The following is a 19,713-nucleotide window of genomic DNA, read 5'->3' on the forward strand; positions in this document are numbered from 1 at the left end:
AGGGAAAATGGATCTCATTACATCTCTTTTTTAATATGTTAAGTACTCTCTACACATTAGGAATGAATTAGTATGACAACATAATATATCTGAAAGATTAATAATGTGCACATTTTTTTGTGTAATTCCACATGCCCACAACACCCTATGACAAGAATATGCAGGCCACAAAATAAAGTGCTCATGAGTTCAAAAGGTTGGTCATGAAGTCATATTTCAGCCCCCTTTATGTAGACCTTATGATACAGTTCTTAATTTAATACCCACAAACTTCTTCCTTCTCACAATCTGAAACTTCATTCAGTGGTGTTTTACTGCCATTACTTCAGGCATGGCTTCCTGTAATTTATCTCTCTTGAAAATCAGCATCATATTTTTTCTCATGTGTTAGTCTGCAATGTTCATCACTACAGCATGCAAAAGATTCATAAACAATTTCTTTGACAGGAAGAATGAAGATGTTGTATTACCCCATTTTACAGAGGAGAGATTAAGTAACTATGAGATGTAGTAGTTATTAATTTGGGATGCCTACAGGCCAAATTTTTCTAAGTGTTTAGCATTGCATAGCTCATATAGACTTCCTAGGAACTTTTGCTGTGAGAATGCTCAGCATTTCCAAAAGCCCAGCCTCTGACTCGCAAAATAATGAATATACTTAATCAGAGATCAGCTGCAGAAAGTTTGGTCTAAATTATCTCCTGCTCACACAGACAGCCTGTGTCAGAGGCTGGAACAGAAACCAAATCTCAAAGAAAGCATCTACCCAGATATCCTTCCCTTTCCTTCATTCACAGTTTCAAGCTTTGCAACAAATAAAAAGGAGAGGAGAACTACAGGAATTGGAAGGTATCACCACAGAAAGCAGGTTCATTTCCACAGCACACTTTGTTAATATTTGCAAAAAATGAAAACTGATGGTATAAGGAACACCTGTATTACACACACAGATAAATGGGATAAAATAAAGTTACACAGCTAAATTAGTATCATCCACCACCAACTAGTATCATCTCTTGTCATATCTAGCATTTCTTTGTTAGCGAATTGGGCCTAATGGCTGCAGTTGCAATGAAAACTTCCACCTAATGCAGGTTTAAAATGCAATTTCACAGGTTTAAGATGGAATAAAACAGATAAAGGAAAAAAAAAAAAAAGAAACAACTACATAAGAATTTCTTCATGTGAAACCAGTTACTCAGGTCAAAAATAGGCTGGCAAATTTAGCTTTCCTGCACAAGCTTTTGTCACCTGAACACACAAAGTACTTCCTAGCACTTGCAGAGTGCTGTACTGGCCATCTTAATCTCCACCTTTCCTCCTCCCTGCCTGCTAGTACATAGTAACCTGCCATTACACTGAGAATTTAGCTGCTAAACTAAATAATCTTCTATAGAGGCTAATCTCATGTATTTATTATACTGCTCCTTATAAAATAAGTAAGGTCTTGTAATTTGGGTTGGCTGTTTTTCTTAGGTACAAATGGGTACTGCTCTATCTGAAAAATACTTTTTATTTCCTTAATTGATTCTTAAGTCACATAAATGTTACAGCTTTTCAGTGTAAAAAGATGAACAGATTTATTTTCATGGACCCAGGCTGTTTTTTTTTCCCCCAATACAATTCTTGGATATGGATAAACCATACCAAAGAGGAAAAAAAATCCTACCTAAACCTCAACAACCCAAACTCCACAAACTGAGGTAACCACTAGATCTATAAATGTTCACTTCTCATAATGACACTTAAAATTTGATGAAGTAATAAACAAATGAAGCAGTTCTTTGAAGATGCATGGAACATAGTCTTAAATTGGAAGTAACTGGCTTCATTTAGGATGCAATGTATTGTGAGCATGATTTTGTATCTCAGGTTTTTCTGAGACACATTAAATCAATTCACATGGGTCAGTGTACAGACTTTATTTTTGTCAGATTTTATACTTCATTCACATATACCTCCTTTCACAAATACAATGTATCTATAACTACAAAATATAGATGTGATCACAGTTAATGCTTCTGTTGGAAATGAAAATTAATTTGCCCCATCCCTGCTACTGGCTAAGAATTACAGAAAAAGCTCATAAAGCTTTGGGCTTATATACACACCAGAGCAAAATCATGAGCAATTTCTACTGAGCTGTATGGATACATTAAATGTACTGCTTATTAAAGCTGCAACTCAATTATTTCTTATGACACCTGGAGTGTCCTTAACTGAAGTTATGCTTTGATAAGCACTCACTCTAATATTTACAGCAAGGGAAACGTTTTGAATTAAAACAGAATATAGGGAACAAACAACACAGAAAAAAACAAAACAGTCTTCTGAGTATTCCAAGAAAAATACATCCATCAGTTATTTAGAGATGCATTTTTTTTTCAATATGAAAATATGCATATTTATCCTCATAGTTGAGAATACAAGTACATGGTAAACTAAATAGGAGTTTTAGGAGAGACAGCTTCAGCTAATGTCTCAGTTATATATATACAAGGCTACAAACAAAAAGGTGAAAAACTACAAACTCAAAAGGTTTAATAGCAATACATATAGCTAATCCATATGCATTTTGTGCCACACATCAGAAAAAATATTACTGAAAATGACACTGATTTTTTTCCAAATACATTTTTTTAACATAAAGCACAACTTGATTTTTTTCTCTCCTAAATCAGCTCATGAAACCAAGCAAGAAAGGCCAAGAACTTTAGAATCTTGTAAGATCTTGATCAAAATTTGTAATTCTATAACATTTCTAGTTTAGGTTATCACACAGAGTAGTCAAGTAATAGCAAGCTTAAAACCATGTAGTCATCATTTCTTTAATGACTGCAATTCCAGAAATACATCCCTCAGGACAAAACCCTTCGTGACAGGGCTCACATGATTGCTTGCTCCTTCACACATGAATGTTTAGGACACATGGCAATTAAAGCCATGTAAATTAAACATGATTTAATGTGTTCAATGGGAATTTAATGTACTTCACCATCATAAACTTAGGAGAAGTCGGTTCCATTACTTTTTGATAATATTACAATTAGGAAGCCACTTGTGGAATAGAATATGCACTGTGGAAATCTGTGTTTTACACTTATCTGCAAAAGTCACCCCGTTTGTTATTAAAGATTCACTTGGTGACTAGATGCAGGGTCATGCACCTAAGAGCAATGAAAATGTCCCACACTGAAAATGTGGATATCACCTTTGAATTCAGTTGGACTCTTAGGAATCACAGAATGGTTTATGTTCAAAGAGATCCCTAAAAATCACCTAATTACAACTCCCATGTCATGGTAACTAGAACAGATTTCACTAGAACAGATTGTTCAAAGCCCCATCCAATTTTACACTCAACAATTAAAACACAGGAAAGAATCATTAATATTATCTACACAGCTGAAAATGTGTTCCCAGACTGACAGAAATATTAGCAGGTGAAAAACAAATGGAAATATACACAGTTTCAAAAAAACCCCCAAAACTCAAACAAGGTCACAGAAATTCTAGACAAGTGTTTATGGTTTTCTTTACATTCAATGAAAATTTCAGATTGGACATGATGACTTTTTCATATGACAGGGGAGAACAGACATCTGTTCATGTTTCTCACTGTGTGTTAATTGTGCCCAACTTACTTATTGAATTGTATCTTTCTGATATTTTAAGTATACATGCTACCTTCAATAAAATACAGATACATGAAAATATCAGTTCATCCATCTTTATCCATCTGAAACTACTCCAGAACACAAGTGCTGCTCAATACCTTTTTTGGTAGTGCATGGATGATTGACTCCAAAAGACACCAATATTCTGACCTAGCTGAAGCATACCATATTATATCTTCCTTTAAAGCACTAAAAGTAAGCTAAGATTTCCTTTACTAATTGTGTATCTTCTATGGTTTTTTTAACGCAAAGGTAATTGATGGAGAGCCTAATAATTGGAGACTCAAACTGTAAGACAATTTGTGAACTCACATTTGAGGTGAGACTAATTCCTCTAGCTATTTATTTTTTACTCATTTCTGCTGCTAGGTCCTGCTTTCAAATATCACACATATTTCACTCAAGTTATGTTTCTTGGTCTAAAACACTCTTACAAAGTTATGGAAAGCTGATAGCTTTTCAAAATACAAAAAATATTTAAAACATTACTTCTAATAATTTATCAGCATACAAAAGATTTCAGTAGGAGGTGAAAAATGTTTCCTGTAGCTTTCGACTATTCAGCCATCTTTTAGGTGAACTCCAGGGAATAAACAACCAGTCTGTGTCAGAGTCTGATCCATCACTATGCAGTATGTATTTACTGGTAGGCCACTTGCTAAGTGGCACGGCTCCACAATTTGCTTTGCACAGCTTGAAACTGAGGAGGCTTCCACTACTGCTGAATTGTGAATGGATGGAACTTTGAACTCTAAATCTCGACACAGTAGTACAGTAGCTGGCACTCAGATCTGTCATCTGCATAACTGTCAGCCTTCTCTGAGAAGAACAAAAGAGGGACCTTAATAATATGGAACAGTGTGGTGAAAGTCTTTAAACTGAGCTGACAAAGGCACGTGGAGATGCCTAGCAAGTACAGCACAGCAAATGTGCAAAGGGTAATGACATTTTAGCAGCACTTCATGAGGACTACAAACTGAAAGCACAGATAAGGTCAAGCAATAGAGACATGGAGCAGGAGAGGCCTTTTAAGGATTTTCCTTATCCATGCCTCTGTTATGTACTAGTCACTCCTGTCTGGTCTTACTTTCAACTTTACATTTTAGACAGCACTAAAGGTGGGATTCATCTCATCTACTTTAGGATCGAATTCTAATGCATTCAAGAACTGTCTCTCTCTTCCCTTGCAATTATGGACTAAATTTGGACAACTAACAGGAGATTAGACATTTAACAATTTGATTGACAAAGTCAGGTGTGATGAAATCCATTATCAGAGACCAACTGAGCAGTTCATCCCTGCATCAAGGAAACCTGTCTGATTTAGGAACCCTACTTCTTTTTGTTTGTTTGTTTGCTTTCAGCTGTACGGCTCCCTGTGTGACTGCCATCACCCTACTCTAAAGAAAGACCAATTGTTGAAATTAATGAAACACAAACACCAAAATTTTGACTAAACGTATGGCAAAAGCTGTAACAATCCTGCTTTAAATCTTGTGGTAGATGTACTGTACCATTCCCCATGCAACTCAAACAGCAGCAATATTATCTAGTAATCAGGAAGATATAATATTTTTAAGTACTATAAATACATTATCTAAAACAAAATCATGTGGTATCATTTACTATAGCTACTATACTTTTAGACAAAAACAGCTATTATTATTGATTGTTTCACACTATGCCCAGATTAAAAGTACCACTATTAGCATAATGGCCTTTTAAAACACACCACGCCATTCATCCAACTACAGAAGTAGTTGGAAATATTTCTTTTCAGGGTATGTTTTGAAGTGCAGTGTGAGTGTAAATGCACAAATCCCATAGTGGGAGTTGTGCACATACCAGTTCTCACACTAACTGTAACTCATGAATATTGCTTCTTTTTTCTGGGCTCTATCACTGACATGAATTCATAATGCTCTATACAGCAAAATCTAGTAAGACACTGAAAAGAATACAAGGCAAAAGACACAGTGCACATTACATGCTACAGTACATTAAAGCTTAATTACTACAAGCATATAAAAGGTTGCTCCCAGGACTTAAGTTTTTTACAACAGCACCTAAGTCATGGTCTACAGGATGTGCATGAGGTATTTTATTTGGGCATACTCCAAACTAGTTCAATAGTGATGGTGAACTCAATACACTTGAAAACAATTAAATTATTCCTTCTGGTTCCAGAAGTGGTTCATTATCAGTACAATGAGGCAGAACAATAAACTTTATTCTGGGAGCAAGCAACTTCACCTGGTACAACACCTCTTCATATTGCTCATCATGCCAGCATTAACATGCCTTCACCACAAGATAAGATATACTTAAAAGCAAGAAGCAAAGTAGAGGTGCAACAGCTGCAGATCCTTGGAGATGCTAAGTGTTGCAGTAACTTCTCTGCAGTTGGATCATATCAATAATCCCAAACTGACAGGAAGCCACCTCTCTTATCACACATCTACTCAGAAACTATAGGAAGGTAAGACTAAAACTTAAATACACATAACACATACAACATACACAACAGAACAGACACAGAAAATAGAGTTTGAAGAGTACAATGAAGACGGAAATTGAAATGTCTGGACAATGACAGCAGGTCTCCAAAGACCATCACTGACAGTCAGACAGACTGCTATAAGCAATTAGGAAAAAAAAAAAGCTGTTGGGGGAAGAGAGATGAGGAGAGACAAGGATATGAAAGAGCATGCCTTATCTACTTCCAAACCAATAGCAGCATGATAGAATGTAGACTAGAGAGGGACTCACAGCATGGTACACCAAAGAAAATGCAAAACATGCCACCTCAAAAAAAAAACTACAAAGCTGAGAAAAAAAATACATTCAGTAACATCTTAATAAATGAGTTAATAAATGTCATTAAAATGAATGTGACATACAATAAACTATCCATGGCACTTTCACTGGAACAGTACAAAAAATTAAATGAGTACTGTATTATGAGTAACTGGACTCAAAACAGGACCAGAAATGCAAAGAATCAGGTATTTGGTTGCTGTTAATGGAGAATGAGACTTCAAGAGAACATGACCATATTGTAAGATGTGTTTTGAAGGAAGAACTGGGGAAAGAAGGACATCAATGACGGTGTGAATATGAACAACCATGGCAGCACAAGGGCTGGTAAAGACGAAATATACATCGTCATGATACAGTCAAAATGAGGACAGGAGATATTAACGGTGAAATCTGCTTTTCAAATGCAACAATCTGATACACCAATGACTCCACAAAGGGGAAAAAAAGCCTAAAAAATGAATCCTGTTTTATTTTGTACTTCCTGCAAAGAAGTTAGTGCGTGAATCACAAGAAACACTGGAGAGACAAAATGCTGTTCTCTCTCTCCTCTTTGAGATTGGGGGCTCATATATAAATATATACACAGAGATATATATACACACACACATAGATAGATGAATATGTATAGGTATATCTGTGTGTGTATATACAGAGAAAGATAGACAAAGATGTTATCTTCCTGTGTTCTTGGCAAGGAATTAGTCCTGAAGTTAGAAGGAGTGAAGGTAGGATTGAGGTTGGAAGGAAAGGTAACGAAGAGGGCATACCGCTTTCGGCTTCTGCAAACGACAAGAAAAAAATTGCAAATCAAACACTTGGATAAGAAATCAACTGACACCAAAGCAAAAGCAAAAAAACCCTTTATTTAAACGTCTTCAAGGCTTAAAGGTTTTTCTGCTGAGAATGAGAACAAATATATGGATAGACAAAGAGAAAATTTTACAAGTGGAGTATAAATGGGGAGCAGGAGGGAAGAATCCTGGTTAGGCTTTCCTTCTTGCTTAGTTATGTAGGATAAAAATACAGGGGGGAAAGGAAGGCAGAAATCTCTCTAAAAGGGATTTCAGATGAGGAATTCTGAACTGTTATTTTTTGCTATATATTCAACATTGGGATATTTTCAGGTTCATGTTCTCTATGTTTCCTTTGCATTTTTCTACAAAAAAAGAAAAACCTTTCCAAATAAGCTAAGAATGCTTTTTAAGTGATAGTATTTGGCTTGCATCAGGGAGACAAAAAATAATTTAAGTGCTTCCTGTTCTTAATCACGGGTTATAACATTCCCAGAAAGCAATTAGAGATGAAGGAATGGTTAACTGATATTGTGAGCTGGAGTTACTAGAGTGCAGACTTTAGTAGCTAGTCAGAAACTCTAAATTGAATTCTGTAAAGTCAGAGATTTCTTTGATAGCTGAGAAATAATTTAAATGTTATTAAATATATAAAGGCAAAGGTTAAGAAATCTAATCATAGGGTTTTTAATGAATCTTTAAGATACCTTAATGAGAAGCAGTTGTGTAAAATGATAAACATACTCTAGATACTCTATCCATGATATGAAAACTAATATACATTTATCATATTTATAACTATATTAATTATACTTAGGCTTGAATATCAGCTTTTAAGCAGTTGTGTAAAATCATTGTTATTAAATTTTTATTAATTACCTACCTAAACTGACAAAATTTATCAAGGTGTGCTTTCTGTTTTGTGTAGCTTTATTAGTATTCAGGAAAAATGAAGAAAAAACCATCTGCAGGCAGGAAGCTCAACTGCCACTAACATGTACAGCAATATTAGCTTGGATAGAGTTCTGATAATTTTTAATTACTATTGATTTCAAATTTCCTACAGTAAACAGAATTAGAGTATTAGATTTTAATGAAAGGGTGCCATCTACATAATGTTTTAAATTTTTAGCTATATTTAACATTTTTTCTCTAAATTTTAAATTATATAAAACTTCTTCCATAACGGTTCTACAAAACATGAATGCAAAGTATAATTATAAAATAAATCAGCATGTATCTACTTTCTGTCACTCTCAAAAGACTGAAAACTTGAATATCCATATCCATATCAGCTCCCACCTTATGAAGAATTTATGGGAAGAAATTTGGATAATAGCAGAATAAAATATTTCCAATGTCAGTATCAACAAACATAATTGACAAATGACAAATTTACATTGTTCAAAATGCCTTGTGCTTCTAAACTGTGTAATTCTAACTTTTATTTTAATTCTGCATCTTTTCATTTAATAGGATGCACAGAAATGCAAGTATATTTAGGAGGTGAGAAACTGAAGTTTTGTTGCATTACCTTTGTGGTTTGACTAAAAGATCAGAAAACCACAAATAACTAGTTAACATATTTGACTTGAAGAGCAGAGGAACAAGTAGAAAAGTAATATGCTGCAGGTAGCTCTGTGACTGATCAAACAGTGACTATAAAATTGTCACTGGTTAATAAAATCAGCAGATATTGCTGTGGATCAGGGTTATAAGAAAATGTGACTATCTATCCTATTTATCCTCCTCTTTCTACATACATGTTCAACAAATCCAGCTGTTAATATCTCTTTCTTAGTATTGCTTCCAGCAATTTTAGGCTCTATTTTTCCCTACTATAATAATTATTGCAAGCTGTTACCTGTGTGACTTTAAGTAAGAAATATATGATTGTATCACACTTTTTTACTTTTTGTGGGATCCTCTGCATCACCTTTTGATTAAGAACTCAATCCAACTTCCACTGAAGTTAACGCAAAGAATGATATGGAAGCCAAGAACAATCTGTTATTACTGTAAAAGACTGCAATATTAGCATTTATGTAAGTTAATGACAACTGAAGTAATGGCAATATAAAGCTGGCCAATATTTGTTAGGAGAAAAACAGAAACCAAATATTTCCTAATACTGAAGACACAAAATTTGGTAAATTGTTCCACTGCTGTTATTATTGTATTTTCCTTTTTCTAGAAAAAGATTAAATTGTTCATAGACAGAAGAATAGATTGTTTGTTTTACATTAGCCAATGCAGAATGAGGTCTTTCAATGGAAAAGTAATTTAAGAGCCCAAAGTAGCTAAATACAACATAAAAAATCTGATAGTAAAAAAAAGGATTTCTTAATCAGCGTAATGTGATCAAAAATTATATGCAATAGTACATACACCACTTCACATTTCATTTTATAATATATGGAAGAATCCAGCAAAATCAACTATAGGGCATGCAAATGCTCATAAATGGTTGCAACACTGCTTTTTCCATATGAAATTTCTAATACAAGTTTTATAGATTTTTTTAATTAAGAAAAACTATCAAAGTTAATGCTAAGTACTAAACTTTCAAAACCACAGAAAATGTAAAATGAGTTCAATTGATAGAATTGGTTCTCCTGTGAGAAGGAGCAATTGTCCCCAAAAGTGCCCTTTGGCCACAAAAAGGTAATTAGCGGCCAAAAAGAAGATGAACTACTATGTATCACTTCAGGTCTACTACAGCAATACAAAATGAAATTGCAGAAGAGGAGAATCAAATTCCTCTCAGAGTTAGTTGCCATATGTTTTTAGATGACCCTCCACATGTTTCAGAGAACATTTATAATGTTTTTGTTACATAAAAATGAATATTGTTTGAAACATTAATGGACAGGGTGATGGAAGATTGACTCCAATGTTCAATCATGTTTCTATGAACCTTTGCACAAAAACAAAAATGCAATAAACACTTCCCATCTGTGAATCTGTACTAAGAATAATGATTTTTTTTTTTCTTTTTGGTTAATGAAAATAGCCAGTCAATTGGTAATTTCAAGGCTAAATTAATCTTTTCCAGTTTCATTATGTTATTCATGTAAATTTTGTCAGAACAGATATTTAAATTTTATTTAAATATTATGTTTACCCTATATTTGTTTATCCTGTAACATATCTAAATTGGTTCCCTCAAACTAATTTAAATGAAATTTGTATTGTGAAAATACACATAGCTATAATGAATTTTGATATCACATCTGTTTTCCATTTTTCTGTTTTCAGTAGTGTATGTTGGATGTCTGATTAAAAATGATATGCTATAAACACGAAAATTGTAAGCTTTTCTGTAAGTAAAATCACTCCTGAGATGAGACACATGTACTACTGCACTTTTTACTAAACATTCTGACTTGGGTTACTTTTAGGGAGGAAGAGGGCAGAAATAAGTCCCTTTCAGGCCTATGCGAAATGCTGCAATGCGACGGCATGCTAATTACATTCTGAAATGTTTCAAGGAATAGCTATGCTCATTCTGGAAAACAAAGCAGGCCAAATCCCTGGCAGCGCATTCGAGCACTGCCGGGCCGGTGCCGTGGGCCGTACCTGCTCTCGCGCTTCTCCGACTTGTACTCGATGGCTATCATCAAGAGCTTCAGCTTCGCAAACACCAGCCTGCAGGGAGACAAGAGCCCAGCAGTCAGTGCCTTTGCACAACCAACACCACACATGGGCAGGGGGCTGCTCCCACTGGCTGAGTATCACTGCAGAGATATGCTGGCCTCATTAGGAACATTTTGGGGTGGAGAGTGCTAGGCCTAGAACCTGGGTGAAGGTTAGTCTTACATTAAACATTAGAAGGCTCTGCACTAGTAGGAGACAGACTGGTGAGTTCATCTTCAATAACATCATTCACAGCTGGTCCAGAAATATCCAAGGGCATAGAATGTCAGGAGCTACATTCACATATTCAAAATATATTGTTGGAAGATGTTCACACAGTACACACACGTGGAGTTATAAACAGAACTTGCAGACTGATATTAACTTCTATTTCATCTAATTCTTCAACCTAGTGTTGACATCAGAAGATGGAAATTCTTCAGCAATATTGAGTGTCCCATCCTCACCGTGTCTGCACACTCTTTGTTATCCAGACTGTATGGCAGCCTATTCACAAAAGAATCACATTCCTAGATTTGCATTTATGACAAATAACCTGAGGAAGCAGAACATTTCATTCAATTTCAGACTTTTAAAATGTCATCGCCTGCATGAATTTTAAAAGTTATACTACAAGGCCTGTTCTCCAAGTCTGCATATTTCACAGGTGGCTGAATACACTAAGACTACACTGATTCAATTTCCTCTTCACAAACCAATGCAATGGACATTTTGCTGTCCTTGTCCTTCGGCTCTTCTGGAAACTGAGCAGTCAATTCTTACATTAATGAGAATACCTATGCACTAAACTCATTAATTAAAGTGCTTGAGGAGACCTCCAAAACTTAGATATCTTTCTAAATCTCAATAAGCACCCTTTCTTTCTTGATTATTTTATCTCCATTCTACCAGCACAGATAAATGAATGTCAGCTTTGTGTCAAACACAGTCTCAGTTATATCTTCCTAAAAACTCATATAGAAACTTGACACAGTTAAAAATGGTTTGGTGTGGAGATTTAATTTTCATTACTGTAGCTAGTGTTAACAGCACAGACTACTATTCATTCTGAATATAATACACTTTTCTGCATTATGTTGTGAGATTTCCGGTTTCAGTAAATCACAAATTTTTGTGCCTACAGTAAAAAACTTTTTCCCTCAGTAAACTCAAGAGAGTTTGGCTGACACAGTAGAAGGATGGATTGAGAACCCCTTAACTTTACCAGGAAACTGAAGACTGGGCTCTGTCATAGCTACATCCTAGACAATTTATAAATGGATAATATTAGTCTAACAGTTGTCTCCCCCTCATTCTTATGCCAAGTTTTTGCTCCTGTTAAAATTGGGAAAGGTGGGGAAGTTAAGAGGAGTAGAAGCATACTCATCCTCCTTTACATAAGAGATTGTATTTTACTTCTCCATTTCCTCCTCTAGGAATGGAGCAAAGAGGAAATATGAGTGTGCAAAACTAACCTGATTACATAGACAGAGTACTTATCATACAAACCTTTTGCATACAAATCTCTCATTCACAGACTCATTCTAGGCTAAGCATTTTTCAGTGTCCAGAAACGAAGCTTGCACTATGGTTATGTACTATGTGCTTCTTTCTCATAACTGAACAGACATATCTTTTCTCTCATATATTTTACTTGTTGCAAATGGTTTGCAACCACTTCTATGGAGCTCTGAGTGCCACAGTGCTTATATGACTCCATGACATCTGTTTAAATTAATGAATAGTTTCCTTGGAACAGAACACAAGCCAAGATGGTCATGCTGACCACCACTACTCAAAGAATGGGAATCATTAGAAAAATAACAGGATAGTATTTGTGAGCAAATTACTCAATTTAAAAAGATTGTTTATGAGTTTGTTCAAGACAAAAAACATTTATGCTTTAATTTACAATCACTTAATTACAAATCTCTCCTGAAACCAGGCATTACCACGTTTCAGATTCTTCAGTGTGATTGCTTTAATGTTTATTTTATTAGACACTATCTGATGCAGCAACATTAGGACTTAGAGTCCTCACATTAGAGTGAAAAGGTCTCATGCAAAAAACTTAGATTTCTGTTACAAGAAGGTAAATATTTCTGCATATTAAATGTATTTCTACTTACTCACAAACTGCAGGGAAGGACAAACCCACAAAGGCACTAGACAGATATTCTGTATACATTTCATTTGCAACTCCTTCCAGGTAGTATTTCTGCCACGTATCCTCCTCAATCTAAAACCAAAGAAACAGAGGCAGAGTTCTGAGTCAAAACCGCAGCTTTCTTTGAAACTTACAAGCAACTGCTTAAACATGAATCAGATTTTAACACATAAGTCAGTACACTGTTACGGCAATTAACATGGCTTATTTGCAAGGGATTTGCTAGAATGCTGAAAAAAACCCTCAAAACAGAGTCCCTGTAGTCAGTAAATCAAGTATCATATGCAAAAATAATACACTGAAATCTTTTCAAGCACACTGAGCATGTGGTGAAATAAGGTTGTAGAGAGCGTGAGGAAAAAGTTTCCAAATTTTATCTTTTTAAAAATAGTAGAATCACAAAATGTTAAGGGTTGGAAAGGACCTTAAAGATCACCTTCCTGCCATGGGGAGGGACAGCTCTCACTAGACCAGGTTGCTTAAGGCCTTATCCAACCTGGCCTCGAACGCTGCCCAAGCTGGGGCATCCACAAACTCCCTGGGCAACCTATTCCAGTGTTTAACTACTCTCACAGTAAAGAATTTCTTCCAAATATCTAGCCTAAATTTCTCTCTAAGTTTTTACCTACTACTCCTTGACCTATCACTACTGTTCATAACAATGAATCCCCCTCTGGCTTCTCTGCAGATCCCTTCAGATACTGGAAGGTTTCTACAAGATCTCCACACAACCCTCTCTTCTCCAGGCTGAACAGCTTCTACCCCAGGGGAGGTATAGGATATCAGGAGATGTTTCTCCACCAGAGGGTGGTTGGGCACTGGAACAGCTCCCCGGGACAGAGGTCACAGCACCAGCCTGACAGAGCTCGAGCAGTGTTTGGACAATGCTCTCAGACACATGGTGTGACTCTTGGGTGTCCTGAAAAAGGTCAGGAGTCAGACTCAAAGATCCTTGTCAGTCCCTTCAAACTCAAGATATTCTCTGATTCTATGATTCTCTTGGACCAAAAAATGTAAGGTTTTCAAATTTCAGCATACCAGGAATATTCTGGCAGGACTTAATATAGTATTTTAGATAAGTTTGTATTTTTATTCCACGGGCTGGTTATTAATTTAGGATTCATCAATCTTTCTCTCATGTTGAACTAGCCAAAAGGCAGTCTTTCAAACTCTTTCCAAAAAAATGCTCTAAAGAACAGGAGGACAGAAACTTGTTAAGAAACCTGGTGAAATATAAGTTACAATGATTTTTTCCTCCTTTTTTTTTTCTTTTGTTTGGAGTGTTTTTGTAGGGTTTAGGGTTTTTTATTTGTTTGGGTTTTGCCTTTTTTGTTTGATTGGTTTGTTTTGTTTTTTTGGTTGGTTTTTTGTTGTTGTTGTTGTTTTATTCTCTCCTCCTGTTGACAGGCTGCCAAGTAATCAGTTACTTTAGTTCTGGAGATGTAAACCACTGAAAGAATAAATTGCAATATGGAGATGTTCCAAATCATATAGAGCCTGACAAGTGGGCTGCAAACAATCAGGAGAAATTTCTTCCACAGAAATTGTTTCACCATTCAGAGGCCATGTGGGATGGTAAAAGGAATTTGCATTGTGTTATTCCCCACCACACACAGAGAAGCCATATCACATTTTTTATGACCCTTTTATTTATAGGAAGCTTGCAAATGTTGCTGATCAGCAACTCTGTATACAGAAGAGAGATAAAGTCCAGGCTTGGTAAAAAACTAAGACTAATGATAGCAAGGGCATGTTTGTAACTTTTGGTCTATTTTGTGGCTTTTTCTTACATTGACACCACCTGGGGTTGGAAAAAAATATACAAATACATTACATATCTCCCTTTTGACTTTCCTTCCTTGCTTTCTTTTCTTTAGGCAGATGGTTTTGATTTAGAGGAAGGAACTCCAGATCAGTCTATAGTTAAATACTCACCCTTAGTCAAGGACCAAGAAGGGACTGGAAAAAACCAAACATTCCCAAAGTAATGACCAACCTCCATAGATGCCAGTTAGTGTTACATTAAACTTCATTAAGTGATTGGAGTATTTAAGATATGATCTGTTAGAATACCACAAAATGTTGATTATAGAATTAAAAGAGTTGCTAATATTTGGGATGCTATAAAATATTATTATAAGATGATTGCAACAGTTGACTAAAGATGATCTTTCTGTTTTATCTCCACCTGAACCACGACATTTTCCCAGGGATTTCAAAGAGACAGATGGTCACCTGCCTGGTATCTTTCGTGAGGAAAAATACTTTGGGAGTCATTATGCACTTCACTACTTTAAGCCTTTGTGATGATATTTTAAAGTTTAGGTAACTGATGGAACCTATCCAGAATGGGCCATACTACCAAAACAACTTCAGCCTGAATCTTTTTGATTCCTCTCTAGTACTGCAAATATTATTATCTCTCCCTGACTAAGTTGCACTGCAATTCTGTCTCCTGATAGTCACAAAACAAATTAGCCACTGCTTCAATTAGCCATTTCTTCAATACGAAGAATAGCTGGAAAATTACATAGTGCAATCCAGGAGAAGAAATGTAATTTTCATCTGAATCTTTTTTTAAGTCACGATACTCTTCTGCTCTCCTCTATGTTATATACAGATACAATATTGTTACCAGCAAATATATTTACATAAAATAATTCTGAGTGAGACATGGTGACAGAGATATGAAAAAGTGATGTAGCTCTCGCAAGCAGAGCCATTAGTATTGTCAGAAGAAAATGAAAACCTTTAATACACCCAGCAGTGTAATTATCAGGAGCTCTGTAGCTCCAAAAGAACTCTTGCTCATAGCATTTGCTCTTCAGTGTAATGATGGGTACATGAAAGACTGAGTGTATCTGAACCTGCTCATGCTATAAAATCTCTTCTGCCAAGATCTAAGCATCACTATCAAGACAGAGAACAAATGCTAGAGTTGCTTTGTGACCTAGGATTATTCATTGCTATTTGCAAGGCAAAGGATGGTGGATATTCAGCTCCTTTATAGCACAGTGAAAGGAGATGTAAAGTCTGCTCCTTAGCATTGAATAAGATCAGCTCTTCACCACTATGGAAAGAGCACAAAATGGGACAAAGTCTTTGAGGGTGTTTAATGTTACAATTCTCTATCTCAAACAATATGGATGAGATTGAAAAGGAAGTACCCACAGAACCATAGAATGGTTTGGGTTGGAAGGGACCTTAAAGACCATTTCACTCCACCTCCCCCACTGTAGTCAGGGACCCCTTCCACTAGAGCAGGTTGTGCAGAGCCCCATCCAACTGGCCTTGGACACTCACAGGTGTGAGGCAACCACAACTTCTCTGGGCAACCTGTTCCAGTGCCTCACCACCCTTACAGTAAACAATTTCATCCTAATTCCTAATCCAATCCTGTCCTGTGCCAGGTTAAAGCCATAATCCCTTGTCTAAACTCAATATGGCCTTGAATATTCTTGAATGGGAGTTGAAAAGGATGTGTACAGTGAAAGCAATGTAGCTAAAATATTTCCTCCCATAATGCCCTTCCAGCCCAACCAAACTGCTTGAATCTATGTCTAGTTTTGTTATGTCTTTGCATATGGATATCTAAATCTGACAGAGAAGTAACTGGCTGAAATCAGTTCTTATGGTCATATCATAGAGTTAAGCTTCATAGATTTACAGTCTTATAATTGCATTTCCTTAATTATTATAAATTATCAACTACTTCTTTACTCAATTCCATTGTCCATTGAAATCAAAGCTAATAAATATCCTTTGTACTATGAACTCTTTACAATCTCAGTCAACTACTTCCACAGCTTTCTGTATGCACTGATGATTTTTAAAATTTGTATAAAAAGACTATATTTTATAAAACATCAAATATACTGATTGAGATTAGTTCTAATTTCAAATGAGATTTATGCACTTTTCCCCATCATTACTAATGTAGAATTTTGTAGTGGGTCAAGGCAGAGAGAGTATGCTTGAAATAGAATGACATGTTACTCTTTTTAGATTCTGGCCTTGCTGGATTTGAAATGAAAGGCATACAGGCTCTACATCCAATAGTTTCAAATATACAAAACAGGACAAGATTTCTATCAAATCATGAGTCAAAGGATAGACAGGTGTTGATCTGTTCAAATGATTGACTGAAAATGCAGTCCCATGGTAGACTTTAGCCCAAGACAAATACACTCTTATCACAAGGACTGATGCTATGTATACACAGCAAAGAGTTTTAAACTAAAATAGATTTTAATTCCTAGAATCAATGATTTAAAAACACTACAGTTAGGAAGATCTTTACATGATCTCTGAAGATAAATGTATTTGGTAATGGGCTACATTTAATATTTGATCTAGGTCCTTGTGAGTAGGATCATGCAATCAGTTTATTATGCAACTTCCTGAAGAACCTTGCAATATATTGAAACATTGCATTTCCTTCTCACTCCCCCTTTTAAAGCCCTCCCACATGTCAAGGAATTCACTGTTCATTCTCCAGTTCTACACTTAGAAATATTCCAAGGCTGCCTAGGTGGTCAAAAATAAAGAGCAAACAAGTTGATGTGTTCCATCAGCGTCGGTAAGCATCCAAATGACATGAATCTGTGATCTGTGTGGTTTTATTATGTCTCTCTTTCAGCCTGGACAAGAAAGGAATGTCAAGTGGGCATTGCATTTGTGTAGATGTGAGCAAAAGCTGCTGAGAGAGCCCACAAAAAACTCCTGCCCTCAAAATAGTTTAGAGGATAACAGAGACTGCTCTAGATAATTCTGACATTTGGAATGAGGTGCATGGGCTGCCTTACCTATAGAGCAAAGACAAAACTAATTTGGCTGTGGACTTGTGTTACACTCGAGTACCACATTCCACATTTTATTCATTTACACAACAATACTAACTTGGCTTTTAGGTTGTACATTGGCCTTTAGGATTGGCCTGTACAAAATTTAACCACTTCTGCCTATTACTCCATGTATCTGGTTTTTGCAATGTTTTTCATATAGACAGACTTCTGGTATGCACTTGCTAATTCAAACAATACAGAACTTGCAGTACAGTATTTCCATCTTTTTCTCAGACTGTGCAAGTTAATAAAGAGTCCAAATTCCTTTTTTAATACAACAGTAACAGTCTATGTTATAAGAAGACTGGATTATTAAAATACAGTTTACAGGTGTAATGTTTTGTGGGGTTTTTTCCCCTTATCATATAGTTTGGTGCAATCTATCTGTCTTTTAAGTGTTTACAGAATATTAATCTTTTTGAGCTGACTTCATTTTTGTTCAGTTTGGTGCCAAAAAGAATATAAGGGATTCCATATGATATTATATTGCTAAAACCAAAAGGAAAATATTAGGAACAAATATAATATTTTGAGGTTTCTTAGTTTGTTTTACTTCTAACATTGAGCAGACTGTTTACACAAATAATTTTGCTGTAAAGTAACCCATAATGAGTTAAACGTGTGCAATGTCACCATCAATCATGTTCATTTGTGTTTGACTGACCAAACATTTATGGCACATTAAATCACTTTCTAATCACGCTATAGAGGTGGAACAAACCCACATTTCAAGCTTTCATTAAAAAATACAGAAGTTTCCATACATTTTCCTGGCAATCTCCTGACTGGTGAGAGACTCCACTAATAATGTTTACAAGGAATTTATGAAGGTCTGACAGTACTTAAATTGAATGTTCTTAATGAAAAGGGGTGAAAGTTATTTTAGGGAATGGACATATTTCTCTTCAATAGAGTCCTCTTCAGCATTCCTAATCAATGTAGCTGCTCTCCTACAATGCACTGATGATTCACAGCCACTATTTAGTAAGTTTTCTTTTTCAAGTTTTTAGAGTGAGACAGACATGAGAAAGATCATTCTTTCAGCTAAATAAACAAACCTTTTGTTATTACCAACAAGGTTAAAGTCACATAAAGAAATGTGTCTCAATTCTTGCACTTTTATACGGCTTCAGATTTTGAATTAGTCAGAGATCTTCGGAAGCGAAGATGTGCATTTTACTTGCCTAGAAAATTCACTCTTAATTATATGGCAAATATATTTTTAACCAGTATTAACAGAGTATTGCAATCTTAATCTGCTCTCTTATGGCATTTTTTCCTCCAAGTGACATGTGAAGGTGACACTTGAAGTCACACAATTTAAGGAATGTCTGCACATTACTCTGTTTAAAACCATATAATCAGACACAAGAGCAAAATTGACAATGACAGCTTCCCCCAAATCAAATTTATTGCTATTTTTATGCTTATTCTGTATACAGAGAAATACTTAAATGTACTTTGAGTAATGCCTTGCAAAGCTGAGCCTTCAGCTTAGCACTGTTAATCAATGAGATCTAATCTGTAACTGTACTGGAACTACTGTAAAAATGCATTATAAAATAAGAAAACTTAGCTGGCTAAGATAATAGCAGAAGTGGTTATATAACTTCTGGAAACATGATACCTGTACATATCCAGGTTTTGATTTCTTTAAATGTTTTTAGATAAAAATCCAGGCCATAAAAGTGTGTATTTCTAGTACAGTTCCCCCACAGTCAGACATTTGTACACTTTATCATCTTGTGAATCTCTCCACTTTCTCACTGATTTTAAAA

General features: G+C 35.5%; 1 protein-coding gene across 10 annotated transcripts in view; it reads right to left on the bottom strand.

The window, feature by feature from the left end:
• Window positions 1-19,713, bottom strand: part of KCNMA1 (potassium calcium-activated channel subfamily M alpha 1) — a 413,353-nt gene that overhangs the window by 110,497 nt on the left and 283,143 nt on the right. For all 10 annotated transcript variants that reach the window (XM_059477360.1, XM_059477359.1, XM_059477354.1 and 7 more), the window contains exons 15-16: window positions 13,054-13,163; window positions 10,868-10,936 (exon numbers count right to left, since the gene is read on the bottom strand). In XM_059477360.1, coding sequence (XP_059333343.1) covers window positions 10,868-10,936; window positions 13,054-13,163 — 179 coding nt within the window. The remainder of the gene's footprint in view (window positions 1-10,867; window positions 10,937-13,053; window positions 13,164-19,713) is intronic.

The sequence above is a fragment of the Ammospiza nelsoni genome, chromosome 8 (assembly GCF_027579445.1).
Source record: "Ammospiza nelsoni isolate bAmmNel1 chromosome 8, bAmmNel1.pri, whole genome shotgun sequence".
NCBI classification, from domain to species: domain Eukaryota; kingdom Metazoa; phylum Chordata; class Aves; order Passeriformes; family Passerellidae; genus Ammospiza; species Ammospiza nelsoni.